This window comes from Neolamprologus brichardi, chromosome 7, assembly GCF_056152115.1.
Source record: "Neolamprologus brichardi isolate AB-2024 chromosome 7, ASM5615211v1, whole genome shotgun sequence".
NCBI lineage: Eukaryota > Metazoa > Chordata > Actinopteri > Cichliformes > Cichlidae > Neolamprologus > Neolamprologus brichardi.
Genome location: NC_142110.1, coordinates 59346542 through 59363060, shown reverse-complemented (window position 1 = coordinate 59363060; position 16519 = coordinate 59346542). Strand labels below are relative to the sequence as shown.

The window sequence follows — 16519 nt, the reverse complement described above, 5'->3', positions numbered from 1 at the left end:
ACTTGGTTAACATGAGTAATTAGCTCAACAATAAAATTAGCTTAGCTTAACATTAAAAATAATTTGCTGTTACTCGGAATTCAAGTTGGACTTCAGATTTTTTTTTCTTTTACTACAGCAGAGCTTCTATAACTTTGAGTGTAATTTAATTGAAAAAAAAAAAATATAACAGAAAGAGTCATCTCCTTTGGTCATCTTGTCTTGACCTGGTCAAAAGTGGGTGGATCTGAAGGAAAGGAATACAGAATGAACAGTAAAGACTAACCCTTTTATCCTGGTTAATTTATTTTTATAATTGCTGGAAGCAAAAGTCGTTGAAATTAAAATCCAAGCCCTAAATCAAACATGATTGTGATAGATTTTATTTTCCAAACTCTTTTGGTACACTGGATTTTTAAAGCATCCTGCTATGGACTAAATGATATGCTGGAAACAAAGTAAAACATCTGTGCCATGTTAACATAAATAAATTTAAAATAGGACAAAACATGCTTTTCCGTTAAAGTTTTCATTATTAATTAAGGTTTTCAAAAATAATACAAATAAATAAATGAATAAAAACATCATGTAGGTACTGTACAATTACAGGTAAAAAGCTATCCAAACCTATCTGGCACTGTATTAAAAAAAGTAATTCCCTCCCTAAATCTCCTTGTGCCACCCTTTGGAGCAACAACTGCAATCAGGTATTTACAATAACTGGTAAGGAGTCTTACACATTGCTGTTAAGGAATTTTAGCTCACTCATCTTAGCAGAATTGTTATACTTTAGCCACTTTAGAAGGTTTTCAAGCATTATCAGCCCGTTTATGGTCATGCCTAAGCATCTCAATTGGATTAAACTCAGGACTTTGGCTAGGTCACTCATAAATCTCTATTTTATTTTTTTAAATTGAGTAATTCATTTTTTTTGGAGTCATTCAGAGGTAGATTTAGTGATGTGTTCCGAATCATTTTCTGGATGAAAATGATGCTTCAGGGTATAAACTGATAGCTGGACATTGTCTTTCAGGATGTTCTGGTAGAGAGCAGAATTCATGGTTTCATCAGTTAAGGCAAGTCATCCAACAAAGGTGCAGCAAAGCAGCCCCAGAACCATCACACTACCACCACCATGTTTTACTGTTGGTATGATCATCTTTTTATGACATGCTCTTAGTTTCATGCCAAATGTAATGGGACACAAACCTTCCAGAAAGTTAAGCTTTTGTCTTGTTAGTCTACAGAATATTTTCCCAAAAGTCTTAGGTTTTGTCAAGATGTTTTTTAGAAAATGTGAGACAAACGTTTGTGTTTGTGGTCACTTGTGGTTTTTCACTTTGGCACTCTTCCATGGATGACATCTTTGCTTGGTCTCTTTGTTACTGTTTGATTCATGAAGACTGACCTTAACTGAGACAATTGAATCCTGCAGTTCTTTAAATGTTATTTTAGGTGCTTTGGTAACCTCTTGAATCACTAATGTGCTCTTAGAATAATTTTAGTAGGCCAACAACTGTTCCAAGATTTTTCCATTTGTGAATAAGGAATACCTACTGTACACCCACCACCCACCTGCTGGGCGGCGGTCAAGGTTGGAAGCCCTGGGAGACTGATTCCCCCCCAGCTATTGGGGCTGGTAATTGGGACATGGAACGTCGCCTCTCTGGTGGGTAAGGAGCCTTAGCTAGTGCCTGAGGTCGATACCAGCTTGATATAATCAGGCTTGCCTCAATGCATAGTGAGGGCTCTGGAAGTCTTCTGGAGACTGGATGGACTCTGTTTTCTCCAGTGGGCCGAGAAGGTTGTTTCCCTGTATCTTCAGGCCAAGGAATGAGTCCTGACTGTCGTTTGTGCTTATGTGCAGAATGATGGTTCAGAGTATTCAGCCTTCTTGGCGTTGCTGGGTGGGGTTCTTGACTGTATTCCATTTGGGAGAAATGGACTTCCTGATTTGAACCTCAGTGGTTTTCTCTTATTGGACTTTGTCAATAATGAACACAATATTTGAACATAAAGATGTCAATAAGTGTACGTGGCACTAGATCTCTGGCCATAATGTTCTGGACACTTAGATGAAGGAGGAGCTGAACTGTCAGCTGATCACCACATGTGGTGAGTTGGATCAGGTGGCAAGGGAGGACGCTGGACAGACATGGCACACCAAAACATAGCGAGGGTGCATTGGGAACACCTGGCAGAAGCCCCTGACCACAAGATGTTCAACTCTCACCTCTGGCAGAACTTTAATAGTGTTCTGAAGGAGGCTGAGGACATTGAGTCTGAATGGCAGAGTCACTCAGGTAGTTAAACAACACCTTGGTTGCCTTGGTTAATGAAATTAACCCTAAATTCCTGAATTCTCTGGATGTTATAGGGCTGTATTGGTGGACACACCTCTGCAGCGCTTATGGCAATCTGGGCCATTGTCTCAGGATTGGCAGACTGAGGTGGTGGTTCCAATCTTTAAGAATGGTGTATTCCTACATGTGTTTTATAGACTTGTAAAAGGAATTCAACCATATCCCTCAGGGTATCCCGTGGGGGGTGGTGCTGGAGTATACGGTGTTTGGCCCATTGTTATGAGCCATTTGGTCCCTGTACAGCTGCAGTGAGAGCTTTGTCCACATTGCTGGCAATAAGTCTAACTCATTTCTAGTGGGTATTGAACTCCACCAGAGTTGCCCTTTTTCACCAATTCTGTTTATAATTTTTATAAACAGAATATCTAGGTGTGTAGCCAACCGGTGAAAGGCATCTGCCTTGGTGACCTCAGAATCTCATCTCTGTTTTTTGCAGATGATGTAGTCCTATTCGTTTCATCAGGTTGTGGTCTCTATCTTACACTGGAGCAGTCCTCAGCAGAGTGTGAAGTGGCAGGTATGAGAATTAGAAACTCAGAGTCTTCAGCCAGAAAAGGGTGGAGTGGAGTGCCCACTCCGGGTCAGAGACATTGCTGTTCCAAGTAGAGGAGTTTAAGTAGCTTGGAGTCTTGTTCATGTGTGAGGGGAGAGATGGACTGGGGCCGAGGCTGCAGTTATGCACATGCTACACCAATCCGCCACGGAGAAGAGAGACAGGAGCGTAAAAGCGAAGTTGTTGTGTTATTGGTCAACCTATGTTCACACTTTCACCAGTGGTCACAGGCTTTGGTAGTGAGCTAACGAACAGGGCTGTGGATATAAACGGTAAGCTTTCTCCTCACCCTATTTCTCCCTTAGAGATGAGGGGTTCAGCCATCAGAGAGAGGATCAAAGTGGAGATACTACTCCTCCACATTGAAAAGTGCCACTTGAGCTGGTTTGGGCATTTGACTAGGATACTGCTTCCACTCTGCAGCTTTGCTTGCCTTTGTCTCAGCATTCTATTAAATAGAAGAAGCAAGATTAGACAGTTATTACTAGCAGCACCAATCAGCCCCAACTAGCACTGCCCTGAACCTACTGCATCACCCCTCGTCTGCAGCTTAAATACCTGTGTTAAAAAATACTCCAGTTAAAGTTGAAGCATTGATTTAACCTCTTTCCTCAAGTAAAAGTGAACAAGTAATCTACTCAAAGTAAAAAGTATAATCTGTTTTTATGCACAGCCAACTGGACATTCTGCTTTATTAATATACTTATATATAAGTATGATATTAGTACATGAGAATTCAAATGTTTTTTGAATCTAAATTCTAATTCTAATGAATGTACTCAGTTTAAATCTGTTATTTAGGAACACAAGCAGAATTTAAAAAAAGATAATAAAAAAAAAAAAATGTCTTCTGTTGCCTCCACTACAAAATAGAAACAGTGAACGGTTACAGTGAGATTTAGCAGGTGGGCAAGACTAAGATCTTTTGTAGCGGCGCAGCTTGGAGAAAATACTAACAGCTTACAATAATTTATATTGTGAGCTCCAATAGGTTTCCTTAGTAGAGAAGCTGTTATCAGCTGACCTGTTGCTGTTTGTGAATTTTCACAACTGAATTCAACAAGATCTAAGCAGCTGTGTGACAGCTATCTCTGCTGAGTTCCATTTCCTACACCAACAGCATACAACAACATACATAACAACATAATGAGTGAATTCAGTGAAAGAATCTACGCGTCATCAGTTTAAATGTAAATTAATCTCTGCTACCTAACACTGACCACCACAGCCACTGTGTATCAGTCCAACACAGTTTTTCGATGTGAATTCACTACATTAAAGTTAAGCTAATCCTGCAAAAAAGTACCCAGAATTTTAATGCAACATTACTTGTAATCTTTAAATCTGCAGTTTATGTGTTAAGTGTCACTGAGGAGGCCTTACCTTTAAATGTAACCTCTCTTCTTCCCCTTCTCTCCTGTCTTTTCTTATGTTTCTCCATCTCTGAGTGAAGTAACTGATTTTTTTTCTCTCTCTGGACCTTTAGCAGCTGGACCTATAGTTAGCAAAACACTGTGTGACAAACTGCGCACGAACAGTCCATGTCTTTGCTGATATTTTTTGAGTTGATAGAGATGTTGTAGAAACTGTCATGTAGAAATGTTACTCTCTTTATGCCTATTCTTCTTCTGTAGCACTACAGTTAGGTCCATAAATATTTGGACAGAGACAACTTTTTTTCCTCATTTTGGTTCTCTAAATTACCACAATGAATTTTAAATGAAACATCTTCGACTCCAGTTAAACTGCAGACCTTCAGCTTTAATTCAGTGGGTTGAACAAAAAGACTGCATAAAAATGTGATGACCTAGAGCATTTTCTAAAACAATTCCTTCATTTCAGGTGCTCAAAAATAATTGGACAAATTCGATAACTGAAAATAAAATGTTCATTTCTAATACTTGGTTGAAAACCCATTTGTTGCCAGTGACAGCATGAAGTATTGAACTCATGGACATCACCAGATGGTGGGTTTCCTCCTTTTTAAAGCTCCGCCTGTTTGTAGGCCTTTTTGTCCGAAGTTTAGTCTTCAAAATGCATGCTCAGTTGGGTTAAGATCAGGTGACTAACTTGACCATTTAAGAATATTCCACTTCTTTGCTTTAATAAACTCCTGGGTTGCTTTGGCTGTATGTTTTGGGTCATTATCCATCTGTATCAGGAAATGCCGTCCAATCAATTTGACTGCATTTTGCTGCAGACAGTATTTCCCAGAACAACTAAGAATTAGTTTGGCTGCTTCTGTTTTGTGTCACATCATCAATAAACGGTAGTGTCCCAGTGCCACTGGCAGCCACGCACGTCCAAGCCATCACACTACCTCTGATGTGGTATGCTTTGGATCATGAGTCTTCTCTTTGTGGTAGACTTGTATATTGATCCGTCTACCTCCTTGGCTGTTGTGAAGGGGTCTCTCTTCATTATGGAAATGATTCTCCGATCATCCACCACTGTTGTCTTCCGTGGATGTCCAGGACGTCTTTTTGCATTGCTGAGTTCAACAGTGCTTTCCTTCTTTCTCAGGATGTACTGAGAATTGTAGATTTTTCCACTCCTAATGATGTGGCAGTTTCTCTGATGTTTTTTTTTCTTTTCTGTTTTCGCTGCTTAAGGATGGCTTGTTTTACCTGCAGGGAGAACTCCTTTTACCGCGTGTTGTCCATTCATAGCACAATCTTCCAAATCTATCAACTGCAAGCACCACACCTCAAAACAATTACAGGGCTTTTATCTGCTTAATTGGCAATAACATAATGAAGGAATTACCCATACCTGCCCATAAAATAGCCTTTAAGTTTCAATTATTTGCAATTACTTTTGGTCTCTTTAAAAAGAGGGTGGCACATGTCAAGGAGGTGAAACTCCTAAACCCATAATCCAGTTGAATGTGGATACCCTCAAATGAAAGCCAAGAGTCTAAACATTATGTCCATGTCCATTATATAATTTTAATTGGACTTGGTGTGTGTGTGTGTATATGTCTATATAACTCTTTTTTTTTTTCAGAGTCAAATCACCCTGATGGATGCACCAGTGTTTAAAGCCATACAACCAGAGGTAAGAAATGCTTGTGATGTTAAAGTGGTGGGTAGTCTTCTAAAAATCATTTCACAGTTTCATTCTCAATGCCAACTGTGGAGTGTCATAAGCCTAATAGTTGATTATTACTGAATTCTTCAAGCAGTTTCTGATTAATTTCTATGAGCTTAGATGTATAACAGTCCCATGGAATATGAACACTGTTCTTGGGCAATATGATTATGATTGCTAAATGGTATCACCTATACAGTGGCAATAACAGTGCACTCAGTAGGGATGGGTATCGTTTAGGTTTTATCCGATACCAGTGCCAAACCGGTACTTTTGAAACGGTGCCGGTGCTTAAACGGTGCTCAAACCGGTGCTTAAAGTATAGAGAACACAAAATTTGTCCAAAAACCTCTCATGTTCAGCTGTTTTTTTGTAAAAAGATAACAATGTTAGCCTTTCTGCAGCTATAGGGCATATATGGTATCATTCTTGGCTGGAAGCAGTGCTTAATCAATGGAAAAAAAAAAAACTTTATCCAAAAACCTCTCATGTTTAGCTGTTTCCCACTTTGTCTTTGGTCATTTTAGCCTTTTTGGCCAGGGTGAAGGGAGTATCTGCCATGTAACTACGACGGTGTTTGCTAGTTCACTCAACTTAAATTACACACGAACAACACTAAGCTACTCACGCAGAGAAGAACGGCAGCATCATCCGTCATCATTTCTGCTATACTGGCAGGGCTAGGGGCCAGGACTGTCCTCTTCGGGTTTTGGGGGGTTGTTGCTAACTCCGGGTCCGATAACAGGCACCACACCTGCAGTAGATGTGCACGGTGTGAGGTCTCGCAGCAATCTATCAAATACGGTGCATTTCTCGGCTTTTAAAAAAACGCTATGCGTCGCCAGGTGTTTCATCGGATTTGAGGTGTTACCTCCTTTGCTCAGTATCACAGTATCACCTTAAAGCACTTGTTGCAGGCTGCTGAGTTTGCATCTTTTGCTGTGAAGTACAGCCAGACTTTTGACCGCTTCGCCTTAGGCATTTTTAATCTGTAGCTCTGCTCTAAAAGAACGTACGTACCTGGGCCCGCCTACTATTTTCGGAAACGTAAAATGATTGGCTAGAATCTAAAGTGTATGACATCTCAGGAAAAAAAAGCACCAAAAAGAAGCACCGAAATGTGCGCTGCTTTTCGGTCTGGTTACTACCGTTTATCTCAGAGCCGGTGCCATCATGGCCCCGGATACCGGTACCCATCCCTAGCACTCAGTGGTGTGACTCTTGGCCAGACAAACCTTTACTGCGCTTCATTGAAAGCCATCTTTCTCTATCATTAAAAAAAGGTGAAAAACCAACATGCAGGAGGCCCCTCAGAGAGCTGCTCCTCCTCATTCACTGATTACAAGTATTTCTGCTCAAGATGGTCTTCACAGCTGCTCCAGTCAGCTGAACCTGGATTGTCCTCCATGTTTGGAAATGCAAAAGGATTACCATGAGTGTGTGGAGCAAAGCATATGCTTTTTGTTGTAGATATTATGCATTTGTAAGATATTTGTTGATAGATTTTGACATGGCAGTAAGTTATTAAGGACTGAATATATATAAGTTTGTCATTGCTGCATAATGTATTGCTCCCTTTGGAAAAATACATTCTTGAAGGCTTTTTGCATAATTAATCACCAGTCTCTGGTATTGACTAGTTGAACTGTAGTCCTCCAGGTTCAGATCTGTTGTTTCAAATCTGGGCTTTAATTAGGCTATTACATAACCCTCAAATTCTTCTTTTTGATATATTCCTTGGAGAAATTTTCTAGTGCTAGGTTAGGATCTATTTCTCTTCCAACTTCAAGTTTCAGACAGACGACGTCATTATTTTGCACCACTGCTTTTGAAGTGTTACAGAATTCAAATGGAAATTAGAAACCACAAACTGCCCAATCTCTAATACAGCAAAAGCAGAACACTTCCTCCACCATGCATCTGCTTCTTCATTGAAATCTGTCTTTGGTTTGTGCCAGTTATCTCTACTATATTGGTCAGACAATTCCATCTTTGACAGAAAGTCTGGTCAGTCTTTATGCTTTCTGGTAAACTGTAGTTTTGGATGGATGTAATTTTTGGACAACAAAGGCTTCTCTTGGGTCACCTTCTTTTTCCATAACGCATTTGGGTCTTGAGCTGAATATGGTGGGGTTCTTAACAAAGTAGTTGTCATTCGTTGTTCATTTTTCAATTATTCAGTTGCATGTGGCTGAGGTAGTACAGTGGGTAGTCTACCAATCAAATGTTAGTTTAGTCCTGGAGCTCCTCAAGTTCACATGCTAAAGTTTGCTTGGAGAAAGATTCTCTGACCCAAATTGCCCCTAGTGCATCCATCATAGTGAGTGTATGTGTGACAGAAAGTGTTAAGTCAAAGTAAAAGCTCCCTTGGAATGCTGGAATGTTAAAATCACTGGGCTTCATTGCTGACTGTTGGTATATGGGCTGCACAACTATTGAGGCACAGTGCAAGCGGAGCAGTACACAGCCTGAAAAATAAGCCTGGGGTTAATGAAATCCAAGACTTAGAGAACTCTCCACACATGCATCTGCCATGAGAGAAGTGAAGCAAAAATTTCAGGTTGCAACTGTTGATTCATCTGTGTTTTAAATACTTTGAGCAAAGCATTTAGGACTTTCCAGCAGTTAATCTCTACATCTGTCCACATATCCAGATCTAATTAAACATGGATCTGAATACTTGGTGAGTGGCACGTTGAGAGTAGGAGCCCGTTGCAGCAGCTTCCTTAGTTTCTTTGTATTTTTATTTTAATTTTTTTATTTTATAGTTGTGGCTAATCTTGTCTTTAAAAGTAGGTTTTTATAGTCTTTTTAAAATGCTTTTAATGGTAGGGGGTCATGCTGAATGGAGTGGCTCTATCATGATATCTGACAGTGGCAATGATCCCAAGCTGCTACTGACACTTGCAGCAGCGGACCAGCAGCTACCACTCTCCAAAAACCCATCTACTACCTAGACCTATATCAGTCATCCTACTGGAACTTGAGAGGAGATGTTGCGCATGCCAATCCAGACCAAGAGCCAAAGCAAGAAGGAAATATAAAATATAAACCCTTGATCCCTTTGGTGATTGTGGAGAATCTAAGTTCTCTGGCTATCAAAATGGATAACTTGTAGTTGCGAGTAAGACATCAGAAGGACTGTTGTTTTGTGAAGCCACTTCTTCACACAGCATAACAAACTGCCCTGTACAATGTATCTCATTGTACAACTGTATAGTGACAATAAAGACATTCTACTCTATTCTATGGCTGTATAAAAGATGGATGATTTGTCTCCTCCCATTGTACAAAAATGAAGAGAATGATGAGAATAAGAATATATATAGCGAAAAACAATCACATGAAAATATTGTAACTTTCACTTTGACTTTAACTTTTTCAATAAAATTGCTGCATTTTTCACTGATAGTGTATACTATAACTTAGCCTTTGTACTTTCAGTGAGTTAATTTTAGACTTACTAGAAATCTATTAAAGTTTATTTAAATATGACCTTCTATGCAAACACCTGGAATGGTTTGATCTGCCTATTGGGTTTGAGCTGCCTATTGGGTAGATCAATCCATGTCCAAGTGTTGAAGTTGTCTTACTGCTGACTTGGAATGTTACTGGCCTAAACCCAAAAGATCAACAGCTGCAGGGGGGCATCCTGGACAGAGTCAGTGAAATGAATTTGTTTTTCAACAGGTTTAGTATTTGAATCCCTGTTGACCCTAAACACTAAATACAGCCTTAACATGCCCTCAGCCCATTATACAGTTCTCAACACGACTGTCACAGTTGGCCAGGTGGGAAGACAGCTGGAAAGGTTAGACCAAGCCAAGGCTCAGGAATGATCGCATCATTCCAAAGTTCCTAAGTTGATGTGCTACCCAGCTGCCTGGCATCCTGCAGCAACTCTTCAACTTGAGTCTTTTACAGAAAAAGGTACCAGTGTTAGACATCATGTTTTGTGCTGGTACCAAAGAAAGCGATTCCTTCTTTATAAATCTTTATCACGATGTCACATGTCATGCAGGTGTTGGAGAGACTGGTTCTTGGCTGGCTTAGCTTACATGATCTTGAATCTCTTCAGTTTGCTTATCATCCTCTTGTGGGGGTGAATGATGCTGTTATTTACCTATTACAGAATACTCATTCTCACCTGAATAGTGAGAAGATGAGTGAGAAGAAGCTCACAATGGATTTCACCGCTTCTAATGTCTCCTGGATTGCTGTATATATATATCAGATAGGCCTCGGTTGGTGCAGCTAGGGGCACCCTGTCTGACGTGGTGGTTAGTAATGCTGGCACCATAGAGAACAGTCGTGTCTCCATTCCTGTTTACTGATGTGGATTGCAGATTTCCAGTATAGGAGTAAAACATACCACCTGCAGAAGTTCTTTGACACTGCAGTGATTGGGTGTATAAAGAGTGGAGTGGAATTGGAATACAGGGTGAGGTGAGGAGCTTTGTGGAAAGGTCCAGCAGAAATGACCTCTTTCGGAATGTAAGCAAGAAAAAGAGATGGTTGACTTCCAGAGTAACAAAAAAAGAAAAGAAAAAAAACTACAACAAGGGTCATTGCAAACATAATGATAATGAATTTGTTGAGAGATCAACATCATTAAAAGGATATAAATATAAATTAAAAGAATCAGAATAATTTAAATGCAGAAAAGAGATTTAGGATGTGAGAGCTAACAGGAGACGAAGACACAAGGAGAGAGAACTTAAAAAGAAAGAATGAAGTAAAAACTTCCTCAGAACAAATGCCACTCTGAAACCCAAAGTAAAAACAAGCTCCAGTATCTGTCCTTTACTGTGTGTGGGGAACAGACACATATTGGGTAAAATGAAAACAATCCATGATACTGATAAAGGTCCTGGTAAAGAGGTCAGAGTCATCGCATCAACTATAACTAATCTGGACAGCTTCATAGTGGAAAATTAGAGTGTCACTTGAACTCCTTGAAAAAGCAGATGATACCGCACAAAATGGGAAAATTATTCTTATTCCCTGCTTTAATCAACTGTATTTGAGACAATGAAAAATGTCTAACTTTCATAGAATGACATGAGGATCTGTTTTCAAACACAGCAGCAAAGCCTAAGAGGCTGACTAACAAAGCAATAACCACCTGAACAAAGTTTGATGGGGAAAAATCCAGTTAAACCTGTGTGAAAACACCCTAAATGCCAGGTTTTTTTTGCAGCAGGGGAATCCCATATATTCCTAGTTTCACAAGTGTTGCTGACCACGAATAATGTGGTGTGATCATTCCTTGTCAGTTTAGTAAAATGCATAAATATATATGTAGTGTCAGCAACCACACTCCAGGTGCTATTGGTGATTCCTGAAATAATTTTTCTTCTTTCCTACTCTGCAGGAGCTGGCTAGTTGTGGATGGAGTGGGAAGGAGAAACACAGTTTAGCCCCCAATGTGGTTGCATTCACACGTCGGTTCAACCAGGTTTGTACCATACGATTTCTAAAGCACATATTTGTTTTAGTCTTCTGGTCAGGTAGGGACATTCAAGGTTCAAATCTATTAATACTAAGGTGTCAGACTTGATGGCCCACTTTTGTTTTAGCTTTATATTGAACGCAATATTTTTGAGCATTTTTAAGTTCAATATATGGAGTTAAAAAATGAAAATGAAACTAGGGAGTTTAAACTATAGTTCTTTCAACTATAAAGCTCATGGTGAACATTCTTGGCTTTGATGTTAATAAAAAACTTGATGCTGCTCAAAGGTCATTAGTTAACCCCTTAAAGCCGGTCGGAGCTGGCACGCTCCGTTTTGCGTGACTATTTTTAAATCCCTGTAGAACCGGAATCACGTAAGCTAGCGCAATAATTTTTTTGCATAGGAAACCGGAGGAGTTGTACTTACATCTCATGCCATCAGCTTGTGCTAGGTCACAGTTTCCTTCCACATATAGCTTTTCAAAAATTGCATGTTTGACTTTATTCTTTTCTGAATAGTTTCTGGGATGCTTAGAACTCAAATTGCACTGCTTTAAATAGTTTATTTTGATGCACATTTTCTTTGCAAATTTGCATTATAGGATTGTTTTTCGTTTTTTCTGCAGTATATAAAAATTGGTGTATCTCAAAAATAAAACTATGAAGACACTCAAAATAAATTTCCTGTGGTTGTAAACTATTTTTTGCAACTTCTTAAATTTCTCTAATTAGAAATATATGTAAAAAACAAAACAAAAACGATTTTCAATTTTTCTGTAGTTTATTGCAGTTTTTTGCAATTTATGTGGTTACTATGGATTTAATGCATAAATATTATTCAAATTTGGGCTATAACAGTTGTATTGATGTATAGCAACTTGAAATGCTCCCAAAAATGGCACTACAGCATGTAAAAATATAAAGTAAGCTCTGGCGGACTTGGTTCTATGGTAGGTCTTAAAGGGTTAAAACCAGGAAGATGCACTCTTTCAATTATGACAAATTTCATCTTCATCATTGTTTTTGTATGAAAAGTACTGATGGATTCAATCTCTGATGCATTACTGGTGAAGATAAATGCTGTTTTTTCTCTTATTTAAAACCTATAACTACAATTCACAGTCAAGTAAACACTTTACCTTCGATATTCCCCATTTGCTAATCTTGGTAGATCTGGTGTAATTACCATTGAAATGGACTTTTCACAAACTAGAGTCTTTCTTTCCCTTTGGAGCTCTTAGTTTTTGTTTTTTTAAAAGGTTTTTTTTTAAGGTTCTTAAAAATCAAGATGTATTATATTTAAAAATGTCAGCCAGCTAACTTTCACTGCACTTTTTTTCAAACATTATTGTAACTATTCTGCTTATAACTAGTTAAGTACGTTTGTTAAATATATGCATATTTTGGCTCTTAATTTTCAAATTCTTCCAGGGGAGTAGGCCTCAAAATTGAAGACAGGGCAAATAGGTCTTGAAAATGAAAAGTATGCCTATATTTAACAAAATTATTTTCTTAGTTTTTATTAGAGTATCATCTAAAAATATACACTCCAACATGAGAACTGACTAAAAATAAAATTATCTTCATTTTGATATTAGAAATTTCATGTTGTTTCATTGTATTTTACAGTAATACACTATACATCAGTAGTTGTCTTTTGTCTTCAATTTGGAGTGTGTGTGTGTGTGTGTGTGTTAATGAGTCATTCAAAATCTGTGGGATCGTGAAAATCCTTAATAAACAGACTTAATCCTCAGAAGTTTTGTGTGTATGTGTGTGTGAGCATGTGCCTGTGTTTCAGATTATATTTGTGTGTTTTAGGTGAGCTTTTGGCTGGTGAGAGAAATCTTAACTGCCCAGACGCTGAAAATCCGAGCAGAGATACTGAGTCACTTTGTCAAGATAGCAAAGGTGAGTTCAGATGATGATGATGATGACAACCTTTTATTTAACATATACACAGTTGCATATACACATGTACACACACATATGTATACACATTCACACAGATATGTGCTCAAACAACATACACTATATGTCAATGACATGTAATAACCTCTCAATCATTAAGTCTGAAATGTAGTTGAAAGAAGTTTATACACACTTATTAATCCATACCCCTGCTCAACACACTATTGATTTACCATATTCATCATTACCACCATTTCCCACTAGTACTTGTATAGACTTACCACACAGTGTTGGGGAGGAATACATATACTCGCGTTATGTATTTAAAGTACAAAATGAGTAACTATATTCCATTACAGTTACCGTTTAAATAGGCGGTAATCAGAATACAGTTACTTTATTGAAATAAACAGAATACACGGTAGTCTTTTCCGATTTCCAATTTAGGCTAAAGGTTAAACGCAGTTGGGCGCATGGCTGAGAGCGGCCAGCCTGGGTTCGAGCATGACCTGCTGCTCTTTTTTTTTTTTTTTTTTTTTTCTTTTACTTTTTTTTTTTTTTTTACTCAATTTCCATCTGGGATTAATACAGTTTCTCTCATTCTGATTGCTGGAAACCCAAACAAAACACACAATAAGAGGCTAATGTAAGTGTCCTGTTAATGTTGGTGGCGTCAGTTACACAATGGACCCAGAGCCAGCACAACAGAGCCAGCACTGCACGAATGCATGGAATGCACGGCAGGAATGCATTTCTTACTAATTCCAACACTACTTCATAAGAAGAATGGGATGGGCGAAACTTCAGTATCTTTGGTGTACTGTTGCTGTGTGATTTATTTATTTATTTTTTATTTTTTTTAATTACTATTAATGAATGATTCCTGACACTGAGCTAACATTGTTAGCTGAGGTTAGTTAATAGACTGCAGACTTTTAGGCCATTTCTAAACACTCATGTACGGGAGTCCGTATTCGCGTTTTCGATAGTCTGGACTTTGTAAGCTCACACGGGAGTCCAGACTTCCTGACAATGCAGCGTGATTCTGAAGTGGGTGCTGTTCTCTCACAGCAACATTCTGGTAAGATGCATGCGTGTGCCTTTTTCTCCCATCGTCTGACTCCAGCAAAGGAAAAACTATGATTGGGAGTTGCTGGCCATAAAGTTGGCTTTGGGGGAATGGAAGCATTGGCTTGTGGGCTCAGAGCATATATTTATTGTTTAGACAGATCACAAGAATATTGCCTATGTGTAAACTGCAAAAAGATTAAACTCCCATCAAGGCAGGTGGGTCAGCTCTCTACACGCTTTAATATTTCTATAGCCTACTGGCCCACTGTCAGACGCCTTGTCTAGACAATTTGCCACTTCCGACAGCTCACCTGAGGATGATTCTGTCCTCATGCTGGTTCCGTAACCTGGGAGATTAAGTCTGAGATCGTCAGTGCCCAGAAGAGGGAGCCATACCCCACTACAGGACCCCCAAATAGTCTCTATGTTCCCACAAGAGTTCAGTTTAAAAGTAATTCATTGTGCCCAGACTGCAAGATTCACCTGCCATCCTGGCCATCCTTGTCCAAGGATGTCTATGAATATGTTCCAACCCAGATGTGCTCAAAACAAAATTTCCACTTCCCTACCTGTAAGACTCCTGAAACCCCTACCCACACCTCGTCATCCGTGGTCTCACCTAGCCCTAGATTCAGCATAGACTGGTTCTCCAAAGCTGTCCATTTTGCTGCTCTTCCTAAACTCCTATCAGCTCTGGAAATTGCAGAACAACTCACCCAGCACATTTTTAGACTTATCTGCATTTCTTATGACATCATTTCTGACTGGGCCCCCCAGTTCACCCAGTTCACATGGAAGTCCCATCTAAAAATGGGTAAAGTACGTCCACAACTCCATGACCTCTGCTGCTACAGGCCTATTACCCTTTCAAGCATTGCTCAGTTATCAGCTGCCTGTCTGCCCAGCCATCAAAGGTGAGACCTCCGTTCCCATCTGCAGATGCTGCTACCTTTGCTACCACACTGCTAAGGACCGAGGAGGAAAACAACCTTTTGGCCATCGAACCTTGACTCCGTCTTGCCAGGACAGCCAGATGGTTTGGCTATCGGCAAAAGGCATTCCTCTCCGTACGGAGTCAAAGAAATTGTCCAGATTGAGATAGACTTTATGATTAACCCTGTTGCTGCCCGGTTTAAATTGCCCTCCGCCCAGGCCCTCTCTACCCGCCTGGGTCATTGAGGTTGAGATGTGGAAGATATGCAAAGGGTATATTAAGGGGGTCAGGGCTACTTTCAAGGTCCCTCAGTTTGTGTGTGAGTCAGTATGCGCATCTTATTTCCCAAAAAATACAAATTTATTTGGGAGAGAAAAAGATTTATATAGCAGGGTGTCTCGGTGGTGCAGTGATTAGCATTGTCCCCTCATGTTTATAGTGAAAGATGAGGGAACAATGCTATAGTTATGTGAGAGTGTGTAGCTGTCTGTTTGTCACTCAGAGATAGCTTGGAGGGACTTCAGTCCCTTAGACCTTTAAACATGTACAGTTTTTTTTTTAAAGGACAAGGTGATATAACACAGTGGGTGTTAAATTTAAAATGAGCGCAAATGTTTCAAGAAGCAAATTTCTCAGTGTTCATATTTTGGTGAAGTTGTCTTTTTTGCTATTCTTAGTTGAATATAACCTTTAAATAATTTGTAATTTGTAAATAAGACTTTTTTTTAAAATTGTATTTTTACTCCGCATCCTGGTACTTTATCCAAGTAATAATTGGAATTTGTTTTGTTGTGGTGTGGTATTTTTTTTTTTTCTTCATTAGTAGTTAGTACCATAATTGGTAATCACTAATAATGCCTAATAAAGCCTAATAACCAGTTAAAATTAAAGGAAAACTAAGTTACTTTACGCATTCCTATCCTGTTCCTAACATGTCTTTTATAATCGCTCTTGTTTACAGAAACTGTTGGAGTTGAACAATCTCCATTCTCTGGTGTCCGTGGTTTCTGCTCTGCAGAGTGCGCCGATCTTCAGACTCAGCAAAACCTGGGCGGTAAGATTTCAGCTTTGTGCATGCCTTGAAGTCTTACTTCTGTAATTCATAGTTTTGACAAGTCATGAATATGTTGTTTTTTGTTTGTTCTTTAAATTAGATGCTACTG

The 16519-nt window shown here is 39.1% G+C and overlaps 1 protein-coding gene across 2 annotated transcripts in view; it reads left to right on the top strand.

The window, feature by feature from the left end:
* Positions 1-16519, top strand: part of LOC102794060 (ras-specific guanine nucleotide-releasing factor RalGPS1-like) — an 80382-nt gene that overhangs the window by 13514 nt on the left and 50349 nt on the right. For both annotated transcript variants that reach the window (XM_035910594.2, XM_006797324.3), the window contains 4 exons: positions 5902-5952; positions 11360-11443; positions 13262-13351; positions 16318-16410. In XM_035910594.2, the coding sequence (XP_035766487.1) occupies positions 5902-5952; positions 11360-11443; positions 13262-13351; positions 16318-16410 (318 nt within the window). The remainder of the gene's footprint in view (positions 1-5901; positions 5953-11359; positions 11444-13261; positions 13352-16317; positions 16411-16519) is intronic.